Source organism: Hibiscus syriacus, unplaced genomic scaffold (genome assembly GCF_006381635.1).
Source record: "Hibiscus syriacus cultivar Baekdansim isolate YM2019G1 unplaced genomic scaffold, ASM638163v2 tig00111769_pilon, whole genome shotgun sequence".
In the NCBI taxonomy this organism is placed as follows: domain Eukaryota; kingdom Viridiplantae; phylum Streptophyta; class Magnoliopsida; order Malvales; family Malvaceae; genus Hibiscus; species Hibiscus syriacus.
This window is the reverse complement of record NW_024063172.1, coordinates 2001570-2022415: the sequence shown is the minus strand read 5'-3', so window position 1 is coordinate 2022415 and position 20846 is coordinate 2001570. Positions and strand designations below refer to the sequence as shown.

The following is a 20846-nucleotide window of genomic DNA, read 5'->3' as shown; positions in this document are numbered from 1 at the left end:
CCAAAAATTAACGAACTCAAACGAACAGATGATCACACGTAAATGAACGAACGAGCCTTTTGTTCGTGTTCGTTCATTTAACTAAACTGACATAAAATCTTATTCATGTTCGTTTGTTTAACTAATAAACGAACTTCTAGCCGAACGGTTCACGAACGATTCGCTGAACGTTCAGTTCGTTTACGGACCCTACAATAATACACAATTCAAGTATTTTAAGTATAAGAATCACATTAAAAGACTTCATAAACCTGAGAACTTATTGAATCATTTGTGGCGTTAGCAAATTAATTAAATAATCAATGCATATTTTCTGTACCTAATTAATCCAACCATTCACAAATTAGGATATTAGCAATGTGATGAGCATGGACTATTATAATAATAACATTTTTCTTCGACTCATATTCTAATAATAGCTAAACAAAGCCTCCATTGGTATATTTGCCCATTTTTCCTATATTGATATTTATTTTTTGGTTTAATTCAAATTGATATTCAAATTTATCTATTTTTTCCATAGTAGTATCTAACTTTTTTGGATTCATGTTGGTACCTGTTGACGAAAACGGGTAAAGAAAACGAAAGAACACGAGAATTTTACGAGGTTCGGCAATGTGCTTACGTCCTCGGTGCCTAGGCGGCGCTAGAATTTTATTCAATGATATTTTAGGTCTAGGTTACATCTCTATTTATAATAGAAAACCCTGGTACATAATTACAAAATCAACCCTGTACCGTACCGCGGGGGCTGCGCCCCCACACCCCGAACCCACATAATTCGTAACCCCACAACGAGACTTTTTATGAGCCATACATAACAAATCTCCACCTTGGCGAATATCCTGCCCCTTGGAAACTTCAATGTGGGTTGGGTTACCTTGCTTCTTTAACAACTCGAAACATTCAACAAGTCCAAGCAATGCTTGAACTTGTCTGTCGTAACTGGCTTGGTGAACATATCAGCGGCATTCTCATCAGTATGTACCTTCTGAAACAAAACCTCTCCAGATGCAACCAACTCTCTGATCTTGTGGAACCTTACATCAATATGTTTAGTTCTAGCACGATACACCTGATTCTTAGCCAAGTGAATAGCACTTTGATTATCACAAAGCAACTGAACTCCACCTTGTTGAACACCCAACTCCTTCACTAAACCAGTAAGCCATAAAGCTTCTTTTGCAGCTTCAGCCGCTGCCATGTATTCAGCTTCAGTTGTAGATAGTGCCACGACAGATTGAACAGTAGACTTCCAACAAATAGGCCCTCTACCAAGAGTAAACACATACCCTGTCGTAGATCTTCTATTATCCAAGTCACCTGCATAATCTGAATCCACATATCCTACAACCAAAGGATTATCCCGCTGACTCCCAAAAACAATTCCATGTCCCACAGTACCCTTTAAGTACCGAAAGATCCACTTGACTGCATCCCAATGTTGCTTACCAGGTTTAGACATGTACTTACAAACTTGACTAACAGCATGAGCTAAATCAGGACGAGTACATACCATCGCATACATCAAGCAGCCAACAACATTAGAATACGGAACCTTTGCCATATTTTCAGCTTCCTTATCTGTCTTAGGGCACTGTTCTGATGAGAGCTTAAAGTGATTCGCCAATGGAGTGCCAACTGGTTTCGCGCTGCTCATCGCAAACCTTTCTAGCATTTTCTCAACATAACCCCGTTGAGATAGCCGCAGTTTCCTTGAGTCTCTGTCCCTGCAAATTTCCATTCCAAGAATTTTCTTTGCAGCACCTAAATCTTTCATATCAAATTCCTGACTCAATAAAGTTTTCAAACCGATAACATCATCCATGTTCTTCGCAGCAATCAACATATCATCAACATACAGTAATAGAAAAATAAAGAACCATCATCAAGGCTCTTAACATAGACACAACAATCATACTCACATCGGTTGTAGCCAATCTTGATCATATAGGAGTCAAACCGTTTATACCACTGTCTCGGAGACTGTTTTAACCCGTACAAAGATTTCTTCAATCTGCAAACTAAATGCTCGTTTCCAGGTTGAGTGAAACCTTCAGGTTGCCGCATGTAGATCTGCTCCTCTAAATCACCATGCAAAAAAGCAGTTTTAACATCCATCTGCTCTAAATGCAAATCCCAACTAGCCACCAATGCAAGTACTGCTCGGATTGAAGTGTGCCTGACCACAGGAGAAAAGATTTCATCATAATCAACTCCTTTCTGCTGTGAAAAACCCTTCGCTACCAAACGAGCCTTGAACTTCTCCCCCTCTTTTCTGTTACTGCTGGTTTCTTCTTATACACCCATTTGCAACCAATCGGCTTCTTACCCTCAGGAAGGGGAACTAACTCCCATGTGCGATTGTGATTCAAAGACTCCATCTCCTCAACCATGGCTGCCATCCACTTGTCGTTTTCCTGACTAGTAACGGCATCATGAAAAGTAACTGGATCATCATTGCTAACAGTAAGTGCAAAAGATACCAAGTCTTCAAAACCCAATCTGTTCGGAGGCTTTATATTCGTCCGTCTCACCCTGTCTCTGGCGAGACTATAATCCTGCAAATCATCCGTAGTGGAACCACCAGAAGTCGGTTGAGAAGTTTCTGGTTTCTCAACTGGAAACTGCTCGAAATCTACCACTGTCGTGTCTTGCTTCTGCTGCAACATAGACTGTTCATCAAAAACGACATCTCTACTAATCACAACTTTCTTCGCAACTGGATCCCAGAACTTGAATCCTTTGACACCTTTCTTGTAACCCAGAAAAATGCACTCCTTCGATTTTGCATCAAGTTTGGATCTCTCATCAGCAGGTACATGCACATAAGCAGGACAACCAAAAATCCGTAAGTTATCAAAACTAACATCATGACCAGTCCATACCTCTTCTGCAACTTTCCCAGCCAGCGATGCCCTTGGCGATCTGTTGATAAAGTAACACGCCATGTTAACAGCCTCAGCCCAGAAGTGTTTGGGAAGCCCCGCATTCAACCGCAAACATCTGGCTCTTTCATTCAACGACCTGTTCATTCGTTCCGCAACACCATTCTGTTGTGGTGTCTTGCGCACTGTAAAATGCCTCTGAATCCCATGCTCCTTACAGAATTGTAGGAACTGTGAATCTGTGTACTCCGTACCATTGTCAGACCGCAAACACTTGATTTTTCGTCCTGTTTGGTTTTCTACCTCAGCTTTCCACAGCTTGAACTTCTCAAAAACTTCAGATTTCTGTTTCAAAAAATACACCCAAACTTTCCGTGAAAAATCATCAATAAAAGTAACATAGTACCTAGATCCACCCAAAGACGATGTCGTGGAAGGCCCCCATACATCAGAATGCACATAATCAAGAATCCCTTGAGTTGTGTGCTTCGCAGTCTTGAAACGGACTTTAGTCTGTTTACCAAGAACACAATACTTGCAAAAGTCGAGCTTACAGCTTTTGACACCATGCAACAAGTTTCTCTTGTGTAATTCTGCCATACCACGTTCACTAAGATGAGCAAGGCGCATATGCCACAATTTTGTCGTATTATCACAGGACTCAACAGAGTGAACTCCACCTGCAACGGTACTCCCTAACAATCTGTAGATATTCCCTGCAGTCATCTTGCCTTTCATCACAGTCAATGCTCCTTTAACAATCCGAATGGTTTCCCTATCCTCGTCAGCCTTAGGGATAAAACCATTCTTGTGCAAAGTGCCCAAGGAAATCAAATTCTTCTTCAAGTCTGGGATATGTCGAACACCACTCAACATCCGAACGGAGCCATCGTGCATCTTAATTCTGACATCACCAATACCAACAATATTGCAACATCGATCATCACCCAAATAAACCGAACCAGAATTAACCGGCCTGTATGTCGAAAACCATTCCCTATTTGGCGTGATGTGATAAGAACATCCAGAATCAAGAATCCAAGCATCCGTCAATTGTGTCGTTGAAATAGAAAACATATCACCCTCACTGCAATCAGAATTATCATCCTCGACCACGTTCACAGACTTGGATGAGCCATCACGCTTCTCATCAGTCTGCTTTTTCAACTTCGGACAGTCTCGCTTCATATGTCCCGCCTCCTTGCACTTGTAACAGTGAATCGTCTTCTTATCCCTGGATTTAGATCTGGAATTCCGCTTCCCGGACCCTGCCTTCTCTGGCTTCCGTCCACGATCTCGATTACCCTTGACATATAAGCTATCGGCTTGAGAGCTTTCCCCTGCATTCTGCTTCCGCTGGTTGTGAGCCAACAAGGCTGCAGTAATCTCCTCAACATTGATAGTCTCTTTCCCATATGTAAGAGTAGTCACCATGTGTTCGTAAGAGGAAGGTAACGAACACAACAGAATCATCGCTCTGTCTTCATCCTCAATTTTCACATCAAGCCGAGCCAGATCAGAAACGATTTGATTGAAGACATTCACGTGTTGCGCCAAATCGTGATCGTCCTGCATCTTCAGCCCATACAGCCGCTGCTTCAGATACAGTTTTGTCGTTAAGGATTTGGACATAAACTGACTTTCCAACTTCCTCCAAATTTCGTCTGGAGACGATAGATGCATGACGTGATACATGACCTCGTCCGCCAAGCATAATCGTATGGTTCCTGCCGCTCGCTGCTACAATTCTTCCCAATCTTCCTCATCCATCGACGCCGGCTTTATAGGTCGCAAAGCCTTCAAGATCCCTTGCTGCGCCAATAGATCCTTCACCCTCGTTTGCCATAATCCGAAGTTACCCTGACCATCGAATTTCGCGACTTCGAATTTTGCTCCTGACATCTGATACCAATTGTTGACGAAAACGGGTAAAGAAAACGAAAGAACACGAGAATTTTACGAGGTTCGGCAATGTGCTTACGTCCTCGGTGCCTAGGATACTCTAGAGCACCCGTAGGGTACTCTAGAGCCTCAGGTGGTAGGATACTCTTGTGGTGGTGGTGGTGATCCAAGAGCAGTTTCCTGCCTTGCAACGGGAAACAATAATCATTCGAAGAGGGCTCGCCTTCTACTTCTTTCCTGTGGAAGTTCCTATGGCAGTGACAGGCGGAGCAAGTCAGTGCTTCGATGGTGCCCTCTTCGCCACTCGGCATGAACTCGCCGCACCCGTCGGTGGCGTTTCCTCCCATGGCGGCCGCATGGTTCTTCAGGCACTCACGGTACCTCACCGGTTTCTTGTAGGGCACCACATGGTCTTCTATGAACAAGAAGGAAGAACCATTGGAAGGGCCATGTCCCCCACCATATGTACTGTTCAAAGGAATTGGAATCTCCCCTTCTGGACAGGAAAGTTCCATTTCTAGGTTATTTATTGTATTTAATTAGGGATGATAACCAAACCCTAATTCCTAGGAGTTTTGAGAATAGAAAACAACAATATCCTATCAAGTACTTTGGCACCGAGTCTGAGAACAGAAAACCCTTGTGTTCATGAACGCTCAAATCCCATAACAAAATAATAATAATAAAAGCTTAATAAAGAAGAGGAGACAAAAGAGAAGGGTGACCCACTAAAATGTCCATAATAGGTCAACTGGTAAAGAAGAGAAAGAAGCAAACTCAAAATCACCTTGAGCAGACCGATATAATAGTGTTCCAAAAGTGAGCTCAACTGTGTTGACTCGGTGTCTGTCTCCCTTGGGAACTAAGAAAATGATAGCCCAAGGAAGGGAAAGGAAATACGAGTTAACTCACTATACTAACATAACCATGATGAAGGAGAGAAAAAGGAGGGATTTGCAAGTGATGAAGTGAGGACTAAAGAAGAAGAAGACAGAGAGAAAGAGAAGCAGATTTTCATTTTTTTAACAGACAAGGAGGAATCGAGTCAGTTTAAGTGCCGAGAGGAAAGATAAAAATAAAGCAAAATAAGCTCAAAACAAAACAAAAGTGTGGGTGTGCTTGCTTTGCTTGCACTATCAGCCATTTAGAGAGCACTGTGTCAGAGTGTGCAGACCATAATGGATGGAATTGAAGGGAGAGAAAAATAGTTAAACCCCCGAAATCACGGCAAATTTCATTAAATAATATGAAAGAAAAAAAATATATCATATAGGATGTGGGAGAATTATTTCCACGTAATGTGATTGTTTTAGTATATTTTAAAAATATTTGGATGATATAGTGATTTCGAGAATACGTTCGGATGACATAAATTTTTTAAAAATATGTTTAAATAATACAATGTTTTTTAAAATATGTTCGGACGACATAATGTTTAAAAAGACATCCGGACAAAACGATATTGGTAAGACTATAACATTATAAGTTTTTCGATTTGCATATAGTTAGAAGGAGGACTTTATGTTGTCTGAATAGTTATCAAAACCGGATCGGACCGAACATCCTCCCGTGTATATTATAACAATTAGACTAAAATAATTTTCCTCATACCTTACATGATTGTTTTTTTTAATCGCGTTATTTAATTAAAATTTCCCCAAAACACACACGTAAATTTACAGATTATTGATTAAATTTAAGTACTTTAAATATAATTTATTGGTTTAAATTAATATATAATTTTTAGTTTATAATATAAATAACCTAGTTATTGTAAATATTATTGGAATTAAAAATGATTTAATTAAAAAATTTAATAATAAATCTAAATAAATAAAAAAACCCAAACTTTTTATGTACCGTTTGCTTCAGAAAATATTCATTCAGGCACAAGCATCCAAGGATACCATGGTTTAAAAAAAAATGTGGTTTTACTTCGGTTTCAAGGCTTCGTCTTAGTTAATCTTGATCGACTAGGATCGTACACCTAATTTTGGTAATTGAGTCTCTCAGCAAGGATTTTTTATATACACAATGACTCGAACCTGAAACCTTACTTAAGTTATATCAAATTATTTACCACTTAAACCAATCTCGTTGTTACCATAATTCATATTTAGCGTATACTCATCCACTACTCTTCCTTTTCTCTTTTATTTTCACTATAAATATAATACATATTGCAAAATTAGGGTTTAAGTTAACCTTTATTAATTAATATAATAAATAAATAAAAGATTATGTCTAAATCTGATGTACATTTTACATGGGATATTGTGGAATTAATTGGGAGGTGCCATACTTATCATGTGAATTATTTATTATCAACAATCTCATTTTGCCTTTTTTTAACAACATAAAGATTTCAAATATTAAGTTAAAAATCATTTCATATATTTTTTAAATATTAATTAAATATACATTAATAACTATTAAAAACAATGATAATATATATAATATTTTTAAAATAATATTTTTATTTATTTATTTTATTGTACACAGTATAGTTGGAGAATTTAGGGTTACCTTTTATTAAAACCATTATTGAAACCACTTTATGGCCCTTGCCTTTATTCCTTGCTCCACCGCATTACACACTTTATCCTCTTTCTTTAATTTATTGTTAATTTTTATAAATATAGAATAAATATAAGATAATATATGTGATATTAAACACTTACATTTAAAATATCTATAATATTCAATAAATAACAATAATTCTTTTACTGTTTCTTTTCTTTTCTCTTCTTTTACTAACTCTTTCTCTCCTCTTATTTTTTTCATTTCTTCTTTTCATGGATTAGTATCAATAAACCCCACATTTAAAAACATAAAAATATTAGGGTAAATTACATATTTAATACCATAATTATTATTTTTTTATTTTAATCACTCAATTATTTTTTTCGTCTATATTTTTGTTAAAAAATTAATGGTGATGCGGATATATTACCATAAGGTGATGATACATCATCATTTGTTTTTAAAATATAACCTCAACAGTTTTTTTAAGTTTTTAACACATATAATTAAATTTTTTAATGATGGATAACCAAAACGAAATTAAAATGTAACATTAGGTATGGTTTCGAAAGAAAATAATAGTTGAATGATAAAAACAGAACAAAAGTGATAGTTTGGATACTATACTTGTAGTTTACCCAAAATATTAACAAGGAATTTTTATTTATTGATTTTAAATATAAAATTGTAAGTTGGCTGGGGAGGGTCTACAGACATAAATGCATGTTGATGACAGAGGGCTTGATCACAATTTTCAAGAAATTGTGAACCAAGAATTATCTTTCTTTTAGGGAGGAGTGGAAAACATAAATCCATCAATCCCAATCACTGCCCCCCTAAATTCTATGTGAATCATTTACTGCTTACAATTTTCTTACAAGACTTTTGATTTTTAAACATAAATTATTATTATTATTTTAGGGTTTTTTTAAAGGAGTAATGCATGTAACAACAAAGAAATTTTAATTTGGGATAAAAAAATTATAATATATATAATTTTATGTTATGGTAAATTTATAAAAAAATTAATGAGAACAAATTTATAAAATTTTAAGGATAAAAATAAATTATCAATAAAAAATACATGAAAAAAATTTAAAATATAAAAAATTTAGAAATTTCAAAGACGACTATCTCTGCTCACCTCCTTCGACTCATTCCTGTATATATGATTACTATAGTAAAAGGTGTACTAATCGTTCTAACATGATAAATTTAAAAAAAAAAATTAAAAGCATCGTTCAGTAAGATAAATTCGAGTGAAAATCTCAAAAAAAATATCTTCTTAGAACGATTAAATTTTTAAATAATATATTTTTTAGAACTCGTCGCAATGTATCGACGAGTTTATCATCCGCAGTAAAAATCACTTATATTTTGATTTTTTTTCTCGACGACTGTATTCTTGATCTATTCATTAGAATATACCTAGCCCTTGACCCTCACGTACATATTATTTTTAATTATTTACAATATTTTTAACCTCAATAAAGAAATATTTTTGGATCACAAAGAACAAGCTTTTGTTCTTCATGATAATAGATTCAAAAGTTATGGATCTTATTTTATTATAATATGGTGAGGGTGAGACCAAGGGAGGATTTGTCTTCAATCAAAACAACACAACATAAAGTTGTCCCTCACATTAGGGAGGATTCTCTTTTTTAGTTTTATCTTCAATCAAATATTTTTAATTTAAAATATTATTATATTCAACCTAAAAAGTTATATAATTTATAAACTTTTTACTTCAACCAAAAAAATTATATTGTGATGGGTTTAGGGTTTATAACTGAAAAAGTTATACAACTTGTAATAATTTTGATTGTAACCGGAAATGTTATGAAGAATGTAATATTTTAAGTTTCAACCTAAAATGTTATCATGTCCAACTTAAAAAGTTATGCTTTACTATTTTGTTGCAATCGTTTTATGCACTTTTTTAGCCATATATTAACAAGTTGTATTTTAGACTCTCTCAAATATGTTTGGGTCCTTATATTATACATTCATGAGCTATTTAACCCGAGTATTATTTTTTCTTTAATAGTTTAGAGTGATTATAAGATAATATATGTTCAAAAATTTTCTTAACTTTTTGACAACATAACGTACCCAACTTATACAGCTATTCAAACACAATCATCTAGGAAGAACTACATCCTCTTTCATTACTGAGGTCGTTCGACGATTCAACCAAACCGCTTAATGTTTAATCCTTTATATTTTATGAACTTTTTTCTCCTCCTTAGGGTTCATGTTGGTGTTCCTTGTTAAAACTTGGATATAAAAATGTTCCTTAAGCTTTAAATACAGCAATCATTATGCCTTGCCTCATTTTTCACTCATTGCTATTTTAATGCTTTCTTCAAACCCTATATTTTCGTGGCAGCTTTGATCATTAGTTTCCTTTTTTTTTGTACATGTCGAAATATAAATATAAATTTATTATTTTCAATTGAGTACTCGAACTTGACTTTTTTTTATTTAAATTTGTAAATTTGGTATCAAATTGAAAATTAAAATCAAGGTTGTTTGCTTCACATGCAGTTCATATTCATAGTTCATGGACCAAAGTAACATGAATTTGGTGGTTTTTAATCCAAGCAAAGAGATCTCTCAGAAAAAAGCCTGAAACATATCTATGCAGTTTTATTACGACCAACCCTAACTCTTCAGAGAAGATATTTCCCACCATTTTCTTGCCCTCTTATTACATAGAAAAAGAGATGATGATAATAGCGTACGTATGATTTTATATTAGAGGTTAATTTTATAAAATTTTAAGAGGAAAATAAAATTTATTGAATTTAGTGGTTAAAGGGGATTTTTTTATTAATGTTTTGGGGTTGAGCAGTTGCGTCAGCATGTTTTGTATGCACGGTCAATAGTTAAGAAAAATTATTAGCATATACTATCTCGTAAAATCATCATAGTTTATTTTAAAAAAAATAAGAAGAAAACAGAAATATATTATAAATAGAAAATATAAAAAAATATTTAAATTATACGTAAATTTAAATTAAAAAAACAACTGTGAATCCCTTTAATACATCCCGGATGAAGTCTATGTTGGGCTCGTGATAAAAGGGCACACGCATGCAGTACATATTGTTTTTGATTTGAGCTTTGAATTTAAAGGAAACAAAAGGCAAAAAGAGTAGCCATTATCATGACATAAAAGACGTGAAGGGCAAATAACATTGAGATTGGTTCACGGAATGTAAGATTATCGATGGAAATAAGATTAGCGGGAATGTTGTATTTTGTGTTTGGTTCGTTTAGCAGGAATGTAAGATTATAGTGTTTGGTTAAATGAATAAAAGATTATTGGAATGTATATTTTACCAAATTGTCCTTATTATATATTTATTTTTTAACAAGTTAAATTCTACTATAATTTTACTATAATTAATTTATATATTTTATTTAAAAAATTTAAATTCATAAAATTTATATATATTTTTTTACAAAATTGAAAAGATAAATAAGTTTAATGAAATGGTAAAATTTTATTTTAACTCCTGAATTTCATATAAAATTCTAATTATGGAATTTATTTGTAAATATAAAATAGTTTAAGGATAAATTTGTAATATAACATTTGTAAAAAAAATTATTCAACGACAGAATAATGATATTTTTGAATAAAAAAATTTAAGGATATTTTAGTCCAAAACGCTGAGATTATAACAGTACCTATGGGAAGGGGAGTAATCACATTCCTAATAATATACCCCAAAATACCACTGTTGGAAATAACTTATTACCGGGAGTTGGGAAGGTTTACCAACCAAACGAGGGAATGACATTCCATCCCCAGGGTAATGTGAGATACCCTGAACCAAACGCCCCTAAGGGCATTAGCCTGAGATTCAAAGCTTTAAAAATTTTAAGTTTTGCTATAATTTAGATATAATTTTAAAAATTTCTATTGATGATATAATTTCACACCTTTAATTTTTTTTATAATTTCATACCTTTTAAATTTTTAATATAATTTTTTAAAAACTAAAATACCTGACATAAAATTATATATCACTCAGTTTTTTCTTCAGGGTATTGATATTCATGTGCACACAGACTAAATATAGTTTGATGCTTTAGTTAGGTCCCCGCTGATGGAGTTTTAATCATTGGCCATTCTCTAGCAATTGACGAATCCAGCATGACTGGAAAGAGCAAGATCGTAAGTTGATTGTTTGATAATGCATTTATCTAATGTGCGGGCTTTGTTGTTTTAAGCGCTAGGTTTCTTGTATGTTCACAAGAATAAAAAAGAACCATTTCTAATGTCTGGCTGCAAAGTTGCTGATGGTTTTGGTACCATGCTGGTATGTATCTTGCTCCTTTCCTTTCCTTTCCTTTGATGCTCCTTGTTGAACATTATGATGATCTCTGGTAATTTATTAGTTCTATCTGGTGATGTTTGCTATGTAAACTATGTAAACTGAGCTTTTGTCTTTCTTGTTATGGAGATTGTGGAGAAATAAAGGAATTGATCTGTGCTTTTGTTTTCACACTGCACTTATGTTTCTAGTTATTGTTTGACCTGTCAATTATATGGTGACGTTTTATAGAGAATCTGTGATAGCTGGTTTCATGAGCAAACTATCATATATGTTTCAATTATTATCTGATATGATTCTTACACAGAGGTAGTAGTTTGAGAAAGATTGGTAGTATTTCTTTTTGAGTGGCAACTAGATTTTAATTTGTCATATTTGTGTTAGTTAAATGTTCTTTGTTGGATTTGAAAAAAGTTCTGTTTGATCTGCCAAATAGTGTAAGGAGTACAGGATGAATAAGTTTTTTTAAGGTAAGAACAGAAAAACTTGACGAACTTAATTTAATTTGGTATTCTCAACATGTGGCACTCGATTATCTATGTCTGGACATTACTTTTTGCACTTCACTATGGAGTTCATTCATTTTCTGTTCTTCTATATATTTGATCTTTCTTTAACATCCTGGATAGTTTAGACCGGTTTTCTTTTTCACTCCCAAACAATTGAAAAGTCATCTTTCTTAAATTATTTGTAGGTGACTAGTGTTGGAATCAATACTGAGTGGGGACTGTTAATGGCAAGTATCTCAGAGGATACTGGTGAAGAGACCCCTTTGCAGGTTTCAGCTTTGTGCACCCTAACAATACCTACTTCCAATTCTTAAGTTGAATCCTAATCATTCATAACACATTGTAGGTACGGCTAAATGGAGTTGCAACTTTTATCGGCATAGTTGGGCTTTCTGTAGCTGTTTCTGTGCTTGCTGTTCTTTTGGCAAGGTACGCTAAGAGTCAATAAGCTTAGCCGATAAATTATTACTTATGCTAGATGAATTGCATTCCTCCTAACATCTTACTTTTGATTGGTTTCTAGATACTTCACCGGAAATACTGAAGATCCAGATGGAACCACATAATTTATTAAAGGACGCACTAGTTTTGATGATGCATTTAATGATGTTAAAATTTTTACAATTGAAGTAAGTACACCGTAGTCCCTTAGATCATGTTTGGCATAGAGGGGGATGAGATTGTAATTATTAAGGAATATAATAGGGAGACTAAAATGGATTGGCTTATTACAGAGATTGACTCATTTAAAAAGAAATATATCTATAACTGTGTATGTTGTCACAAGTTAAGTGACACCAACTTGTTGAATTACAAGAAAAGAACAAAGAAATAATAGGTGGACAGAAGTAAGGATAGAACTGTTATTTTACCATCCTATAAATGAGGATTTGGGTCTCAATTTTTAATTGATTTTCCCCCTGTAAATTTCATAATTCCACATACAAAAGTAAACATAAAAACATGAATGACTGTTCAGTCTGAAATAGCACCGGAATAGAGTAGTTAATTCCCATGAAGCAAAGGTGATGTTAATATCTTAATGTTCATTTAGTAGCATGTACAAGGTTTTCTCACTATGCAGTTGTGCAGGTTACAATTCATGTCGTTGCAGTGCCTGAAGGGCTTCCTTTGGCTGTTACCTTGACGTAAGTTTAAGTCGTAGCTTTTGGTTTCTATGCACTAGCAATTAAACTCATGCTTTGAATATAGTTTATTCTTCTTTCCCTACTTATTGATTCATGGCACTGTTCTCTGCTTGAACTTTCACAGTCTTGCATACTCGATTCGGAAGATGATGGTGGATAAAGCTTTGGCAAGTTCATTCCATGACTGTGTTGTGTTTTGCTTTAGTAGCATCTTTACCTAACAGGCATAGATTTACAGGTTCGTCGACTTTCAGCATGTGAAACCATGGGCTCTGCAACAACAATTTGCAGTGATAAGATTGGCACATTGACTTTAAATGAGGTTAGTTCTATGTGATTTTTGTTATACCACTATGATTTTGTGCTTTCTGTTTTTGCACTTGATAAATATCCAAGATAAAGTGGGCTCCTTCCATTGGAAAGAGACATAAAGGAGGCAAGCAGCTATAAAAAAGTGTAATTGCTTTCTTTCTATTAAATCAAAAAGGATTAGCGCTTATATAACCTTTATAGTTTTCTTATATCTTCCTAGTTCCAATTGTTGTTATCGTAACTTCTGTCTGGTCCACCTTATTTATGCCACACTTTCTGAAGGTTCTCACTCAGATTTATTCCATTAGTTCTGTGGTATTAAATGTTAATTTTCTTCAATGGAAAACAGGCACTACATGTGAAGACTTTCTACTATGGTGATAATAATATTATATACTCTCTCTTGATTGCAGCATCTTCTTATCTTTCTCTCCTCAAACGAACACTGTCTTATGGTTTTAGCTAAACCATTGACAAGTCCTTCTTGTGTCTTATCTCTCTGTTTTTTTCTTAATGCTATATTTCCATCGAGGTTGCTCTTGTTCAGTCAATATTTTTCACATGGTCTTTCCAAGATGTTGGGCTTTTTTAAATTTGTTTAGCTGTTCAATTTTTCATCCTGCTGTTTGAAAGCTATAGATATCAATCTGATAAACTAGTATCACAGATGACTGTTGTTGAAGCTATTGTTGGGAAAAAGAAGATAAATCCACCTGCTAGTTCTTCCCAGTTGCACCCATCGGTTGTGTCTCTGTTGAGTGAAGGAGTTGCTCAGAATAGCACAGGGAATGTTTTTGTGCCTAAGGCAAGATTATTTCTGTTGTTCATCATATTCATTATGCTAAAGTCGAGAGATAAATAATTTTCATGCATGAGAAAATGTGTTCTTGTCTAAGATTAAATGTTTTACATAGGAAGTGACTTTTGCTTCTGACTTATCAATTGGTTCTGCTAATTATAGTTTTTCTTCTTCATAAGTTGCACGGGAATCTCATTGAATTACATTCATTTTTCCAGGATGGTGGTGATGTTGAGATTTCTGGATCTCCTACAGAAAAAGCTATCCTTTCTTGGGCAATATAAGTACCCCCAGAACTTGGTCCCTCATCTTCTTCTGATTTATTTTTGTTTGCACATGCTAATCATTGAAAATTGTATTGCAGTTGGGGAAGAAATTTGATGCTATCAGATCAGAATCCACTATTCTTCAAGTTTTCCTTTTCAACTCTGAGAAAAAGCGAGGTGGTGTTGCAGTACTACAGGTAGTGGCTTCAGTCTAACTTCCTAATACTTTCTCATTTTGTTGATGTTAGTATATTGGGAGACTTAAAATGCAGTTATTAGAAGTAACTGAAAGAATATGGCTAAAACACTAATGGCTCTTTGATGATTTCTCTCCTAGGAATACTGACATGATTGTGCATGTTTATGTTGCATTCAGTTCATATTTGGGCATTTTAACAGAAGCATTTCTGTTTCCTCAATTTGCCTTTTTTTTTTCTTAGGAAGAAAAAACTGGTCAAACTTTTGATAGACAGGCTTCTTAGGTGGGAATTAGAATGAGCACATTTTCTCCACCTACAACAGTACAACACCTGTTTCTGCTTCAAACATATCAAAGCATGATTTGGTTTTTAAGGGTGACTAAGAATAAACTCTATTAACTGCATTGAATGAACATGCAACCAAATGTTGTGAAATGACAACACTTTAATTTCAATTTATTACTGATATTGTTACTTGATTATAGGACTTGAATAAAAAAATGAATGATAAAAATATCTGTTGTCCAGGCCTTCTTGACTGGGTAATGCAGGCTTGTCTTTTGTTTCATTGGGCTGGTGGATCGGGAAATAGGTTGGCTTTATATTTTTTTTTTGGGATTTCTAATCAAAAGTGGAAAGCAAGTCCATCAAAAAATCTGAGAGAAATCTGGTTTGGGGGGGGGGGGGGGCGAAGAGGAGATGAGAGTGAAAGGGGCGGCATAGAGAGAGAAATCTTTATGAGGGAATACTAATCTGGCACCCCATTGCCAAACTGTGCCGGGTAGAGCTAAATCAGCTTGCCCCTGCTGTGCCAAAGGAGGCGGGAGCCTCATCTTGGCTGTGGGATTGGAGGGATAAAGAAGGAAAAATGAAAATAGGTTTATGGGGTTTTGGGTTCTCTATAGGAAAAAAGTTATTCCTTGCTCAGGTCTTTTTACTTGATAAAGTCTTTTTAGTTGATGGAATTAAAACTGAACTGCTGAAATGCTCAGGTTCAAGTGCTTTTCAGTAGAATTTAGCTAGTGTTGCAGAACAAAAAAAAAAGCAGCCTTTTTTCCTAATATTTTCAACTGGCAATACTGTTGATATTAATAATTTAGACAATGTCATTTAATATATAAGTTTTCCTATGGCAGTCTGATTCTGAAGTTCATATACACTGGAAGGGAGCAGCTGAGATAGTTTTGGCCGCATGTTCTGGATATCTTGATTCAAATGGTTGCCTTCAATCCATGAATGAAGACAAGGTTAGTGATTATGAATATTTACACACAAAAAAAATAAAAATAAAAAATGCAGTACTGAAAGGTCTCCTGGGTAAAAAAGTTAAGGAAATTTCCTTCTCATTTGATCTCCATAATTAACTTTAGCTTGCAAGTCTTTTTAGTTTTTACCATTTGTAGGTTGACTCAGTGCTTTAGTAATAAGTATCTGATGATGTGAAGACTGATCATTAATTTATGGAAACCATATGTTTTGACTTATTGGCTGTCACTGATTTATGGAAATCATGTGAAAACATATGTTTTGACTTAATGCCTGTTCATTAGAAACTGGAGCTTGTGTTTAATACATTAGGAAAGAAAAGGTTTTTTCTTACCAGAATTAAATTGCTCACTTTATATCAAGTCTATAATGTAGTATTGCATGATTAAAAAATGGACTTCGTTTGTTTCTGATTCCTAAATCCTAGCATGATTTGATCAGCATATGCTTCAACTTTTATTTTTAACCACCTTTCTGCAGGATTTTTTTGAGGCTGGTATTGACGAAATGGCTGCAAGTAGCCTGCGCTGCGTTGCCCTTGCATACAGATTGTGTGAACGGGAAAAGGTTACTAGTGATGAAGAGAGCTGTAATGATTGGATCTTACCTGAAGATAACCTTGTTTTGCTTGCTATTGTTGGTATAAAGGTAAATATTTTTAGCAAGGATTCCCCACTTTTACCTAATGGTTGTTAAATCTATCAGTACCTTGACTATCTTTTTTAGCTTTGACTTTATGTTTGATGCTAACAAATTTATGCAAAGCTGCGATGAATGATAATGTGAATGAAAGAAGGAAACTGCTCTTTCCCAAATTAAGTGCAACATTTTTATGAGATATATCACTAAACAAAGTGTTATATGCATGCGCATCCAAGCAAATTGATCTGTTGTTGGAAACAAATTTGATGTTATTTTTGTTGTCAAAATTCTAGTGTTTGTGTTTACCTGTATACAAATACAGTTTGGAAGTGTTTCTTTGGTTTTTATGTGCCATAGAGCAAAAGTGGTCTTCGGGGGAGTTGCCATTTTGTTCAATTAATATGAATATTCTTGTTTTATCTCCGTGCAACTGATATAATCTTCCTCTTCAGGATCCTTGTCGCTCAGGTGTTAAAGATACCGTGAAAATATGTATGGATGCTGGTGTTAAGGTAATTTTGCTGGCTTCGTAAGATTTGTTTTAGAATTTATTATACCGTCCGTATGTAGGATGCTACTTTTATATAGTTCATATGGAATGGTGAATATTTCCTTTATTTTTCAAAGATTTTTAGTTACTATAATTTAGAACGAGTACTTGTAATTTTTAATTACTCTCTTATATATGACCTAAAGTTTTTAATATTTAGGTACGTATGGTCACCGGAGATAATATCCGAACAGCCAAAGCAATAGCTTTGGAGTGTGGGATACTTAGTTCTGCACAAGATGTTACTGAGCCTACCGTCCTTGAAGGAAGGGTATTCCGAGCCTTATCTGAAAAAGAAAGAGAACAAATGGCTCAGAAAATAACGGTATCTATTATGTTTCTTGATTGTATTGCCTTTAGATCCTGATATTATTCTATAGTGTCCAAACATATTTTGTTGATTAAAGCACTAAAGAGTGGCTAATGTAGAAAAAAAGGTATTTTTGGTAAAGAAAATCATACAGTAATTAACAGTAAAATACTTGTATTTACACGACTCAAATCTACAGCTATTTGGGAGTTTATGCAGGTAATGGGGAGATCTTCTCCAAACGACAAGCTTTTGCTCGTTCAAGCCTTGCGTAAGGGAGGGGATGTTGTGGTTGTGACTGGAGATGGTACCAATGATGCTCCTGCACTTCATGAGGTTTGGTTTTGTGGTTAACTTCATTAGATTTATTTATTTTTCTTGTGATGATAGTGCTTTACGATGCATATTAGATGTGGTAAGCATTGGCTTACGGTGTGTTTGATAAACTATTGGAAGTTAAAATTTTTGAATGGTTTTATTTTTTCTGTATTTTAGGCAGATATAGGTCTGTCTATGGGCATTCAAGGGACAGAAGTCGCAAAAGAAAGTTCAGATATAATTATATTGGATGATAATTTTGCTTCAGTTGTGAAGGTTAGCATGCTTGTTTCTTTCTTTCACATGGATATTATTTTTTCCATTTTTACAATATCCTACTGCTGAATTTGAGGTAAGGCTCGTATCGAATTTCCAGCAATTGTATCCTTCAACTTTGTATCCTTAATGTAGGTTGTTCGCTGGGGTCGTTCTGTTTATGCCAATATTCAGAAGTTTATACAATTCCAGCTTACAGTGAATGTTGCAGCTCTTGTAATCAATGTCGTGGCAGCAGTATCCTCCGGTGATGTTCCTTTAAATTCAGTGCAGGTAATGCTCTTTCTCTACTCTCCTATTGCCCCTTGGCCTTGTATCAAATTTCTGACTAGGAAATGACAGCGGGGTAGAATTCAGTTTTATCTAATTTTCTGGATTATGATCTCGGGGTGCTGGGCCATGAACTAAGGAACTGTTCACCGATAACGTTTTTGACTATGTGGTGATTGAACTTAAAAACTAGTGTGTTTGCGAGTAGAATAGACTTCAATACTCATGTTTCTGTTGGGGTGAGAGAAAGGCCAAAACTGGTGGGATAAGTTACTTTATGATGAGTTGATGAAAAAAAATTTGAATGCGAGTTCTTTTGTTGTAGTTACTATGGGTTAACCTGATCATGGATACTCTTGGAGCACTTGCATTGGCCACTGAGCCTCCAACAGACAACCTTATGCTTAGGCCCCCGGTTGGCCGAAAGTCTGAAATCTGAATCTGAATCATTTTCTCATGTGAATACTGTGTACTTTGACTCATAGCACTCTAGTTCTATGTATTGATCATTAGAAATGGCTGAATGTACCTTATCAAGTTGATATTTAATTGACTACTTGTATTGATCTAAATGTTTTATTTTCCCAGAGAACCTCTAATTACAAACATCATGTGGAGGAACTTGCTCATACAGGTATCCGTTTTCTTTGGTCCTCACCATATGATTTTCGCCTGTTAACAATTTACTTGCCTTAGCTTGTGTTTTGCAATATTATTTGACTGAGAATTGTTAACGCGGACCAAAGTCAGGGAATATAGTACAATGGTTCTATGTCTTATAATGTTTTCACATTTCATTTCAGGCGTTACATCAAGTTGCTGTCCTCCTCGTGCTCAACTTCTCAAGCTTGACCATTCTTGGTTTGAAGGATGATGGTGACAAGGCTCATGCTTATAAAGTGAAGAATTCTTTGATATTCAATGCTTTTGTCATGTGTCAAGTAAGTACCAACTGGAAAGTTGAAATTCTGGGGTCTATTTTTTCATTTATCGTAAAGCTTAGAGTTTGATAACCCCTCAAATCACAGAAATTCAACGAGTTCAATGCTAGAAAGCCTGAAGAAATCAATTGCTTCAGAGGAGTGACTAAAAACTACCTATTTATGGGAATCGTTGGATTTACTCTTATACTTCAGGTGAACAAGTCTCATCCTGTCTTATTTTCTCCGTGCACTATTCTGTTTTCTTAGTGGTATTCATTTGTACCTGGTCTGCTCATGATACTATTTCCAACTATTTCACATATAATCATCATTGAGTTCCTTGGAAAATTTACCTCGACAGTACAACTCGATTGGCAGCTGTGGCTTGTATCCATTGGCATCGGCATTATCGGGTAGGGCCACTCGCTCTCGTCGCTCTTGGCCTCCAATAACCTTCATAGATCGTTGGGTTGTCAGTATTATTATTTACATGAACCTTCATCGACGGCTATTATATTTTTGAAGCTGGCCTCTTGCGATCGTGGGGAAGCCGACTCCAGTTCCGAAGACTCCGGTTTCGGCATTCTTCGTAAAGCCATTTCGACAATGCAGAAGGGCCAGGGATGATGCATGAATGGGGTATTTCTGCAATAAGTAAACTCTGCAATCAAATCAAAGAATTGTTAAAGTGTGTATATAGAAAGAGGCGGGCGGTTGCTTAAATCCTTTTTTACACAAAAGGCAACAATCATGCTTGGCTGAGTGAAACTAAATTTATGTATTTTAGAAGGAAGGCTTTGGTGAATCCGAAACCTCAAGGATTTCCTTCGTTTTATGGAGGCACGTATACTTATGAATCAATTTCTCATAGAATTTGAAAAATTAATGACACCGATGAAAAGTATTTAGAAAATCAAGATCCAAATTCCCAATTGATTCTCACAAATTTCAGAAAGCATATGTCCTAGAATGAATCTGCTCGAATTATACTTTCAAGAAAGACAAAATTCCATACGAAATGCAACAATATTATCTTACAAGAAAGACAAAATTCCATTGCCGACGAGCCTGAAGCAAACGATTCCATGGTCACTTTCATTATCAGCTTTAGATTGTGTTCTTCGCAACGGCCAAAGGAGAAAAGGTCAAAGACGAAGCCTTTTTCATTTATAGAGATTAACGGGGAAAAAAAACTACTCCATTTATTTTGTTCTACAATGCAAAATGTTAAAACTAAATATAATATATAAAAAAATTAATTTTTAATTAATAGTTATTTTAATTCATTTTTTTTTCAAATTATTCTTCACGTTTCATTTTAGATCAAAATTAAATATTTTTATGATAATTTCTTAATACGTTGTTATATTCTGCAAACTGTTAAAACTAAATATA

The 20846-nt window shown here is 34.8% G+C and overlaps 2 protein-coding genes and 1 pseudogene across 2 annotated transcripts; 2 read left to right on the top strand and 1 right to left on the bottom strand.

The window, feature by feature from the left end:
* Window positions 1-136: 136 nt before the first annotated feature.
* On the bottom strand, window positions 137-5582 carry LOC120169851 (zinc-finger homeodomain protein 4-like). The gene is made up of 2 exons (XM_039177936.1): window positions 4870-5582; window positions 137-189 (listed from the first exon to the last, which is right to left on the bottom strand). Exons 1-2 carry the CDS (start codon window positions 5303-5305, stop codon window positions 137-139), a joined length of 489 nt encoding a protein of 162 aa, XP_039033867.1. The 5' UTR covers window positions 5306-5582.
* A 5536-nt stretch (window positions 5583-11118) lies between these two features.
* LOC120169850 lies at window positions 11119-18980 on the top strand (annotated as a pseudogene).
* A 158-nt stretch (window positions 18981-19138) lies between these two features.
* On the top strand, window positions 19139-20297 carry LOC120169849 (calcium-transporting ATPase 9, plasma membrane-type-like). The gene is made up of 5 exons (XM_039177935.1): window positions 19139-19162; window positions 19332-19469; window positions 19557-19664; window positions 19813-19864; window positions 19977-20297. The coding sequence occupies exons 1-5, from the start codon at window positions 19139-19141 to the stop codon at window positions 20042-20044; spliced, it is 390 nt and encodes a 129-aa protein (XP_039033866.1). The 3' UTR covers window positions 20045-20297.
* The last annotated feature ends 549 nt before the right edge of the window (window positions 20298-20846 follow it).

Coding starts and splice junctions, on each gene's coding strand:
- LOC120169851 (XM_039177936.1), bottom strand. CDS start 5,305: ATGGAACTTTCCTGTCCAGAAGGGGAGATTCCAATTCCTTTGAACAGT. Junction 190..4,869: donor GTATCCTAGGCACCGAGGAC/GTAAGCACATTG, acceptor GTATTATTGTAG/GGTCCGTAAACGAACTGAAC.
- LOC120169849 (XM_039177935.1), top strand. CDS start 19,139: ATGTGGAGGAACTTGCTCATACAG. Junction 19,163..19,331: donor GGAGGAACTTGCTCATACAG/GTATCCGTTTTC, acceptor ATTTCATTTCAG/GCGTTACATCAAGTTGCTGT. Junction 19,865..19,976: donor ATTGGCATCGGCATTATCGG/GTAGGGCCACTC, acceptor ATATTTTTGAAG/CTGGCCTCTTGCGATCGTGG.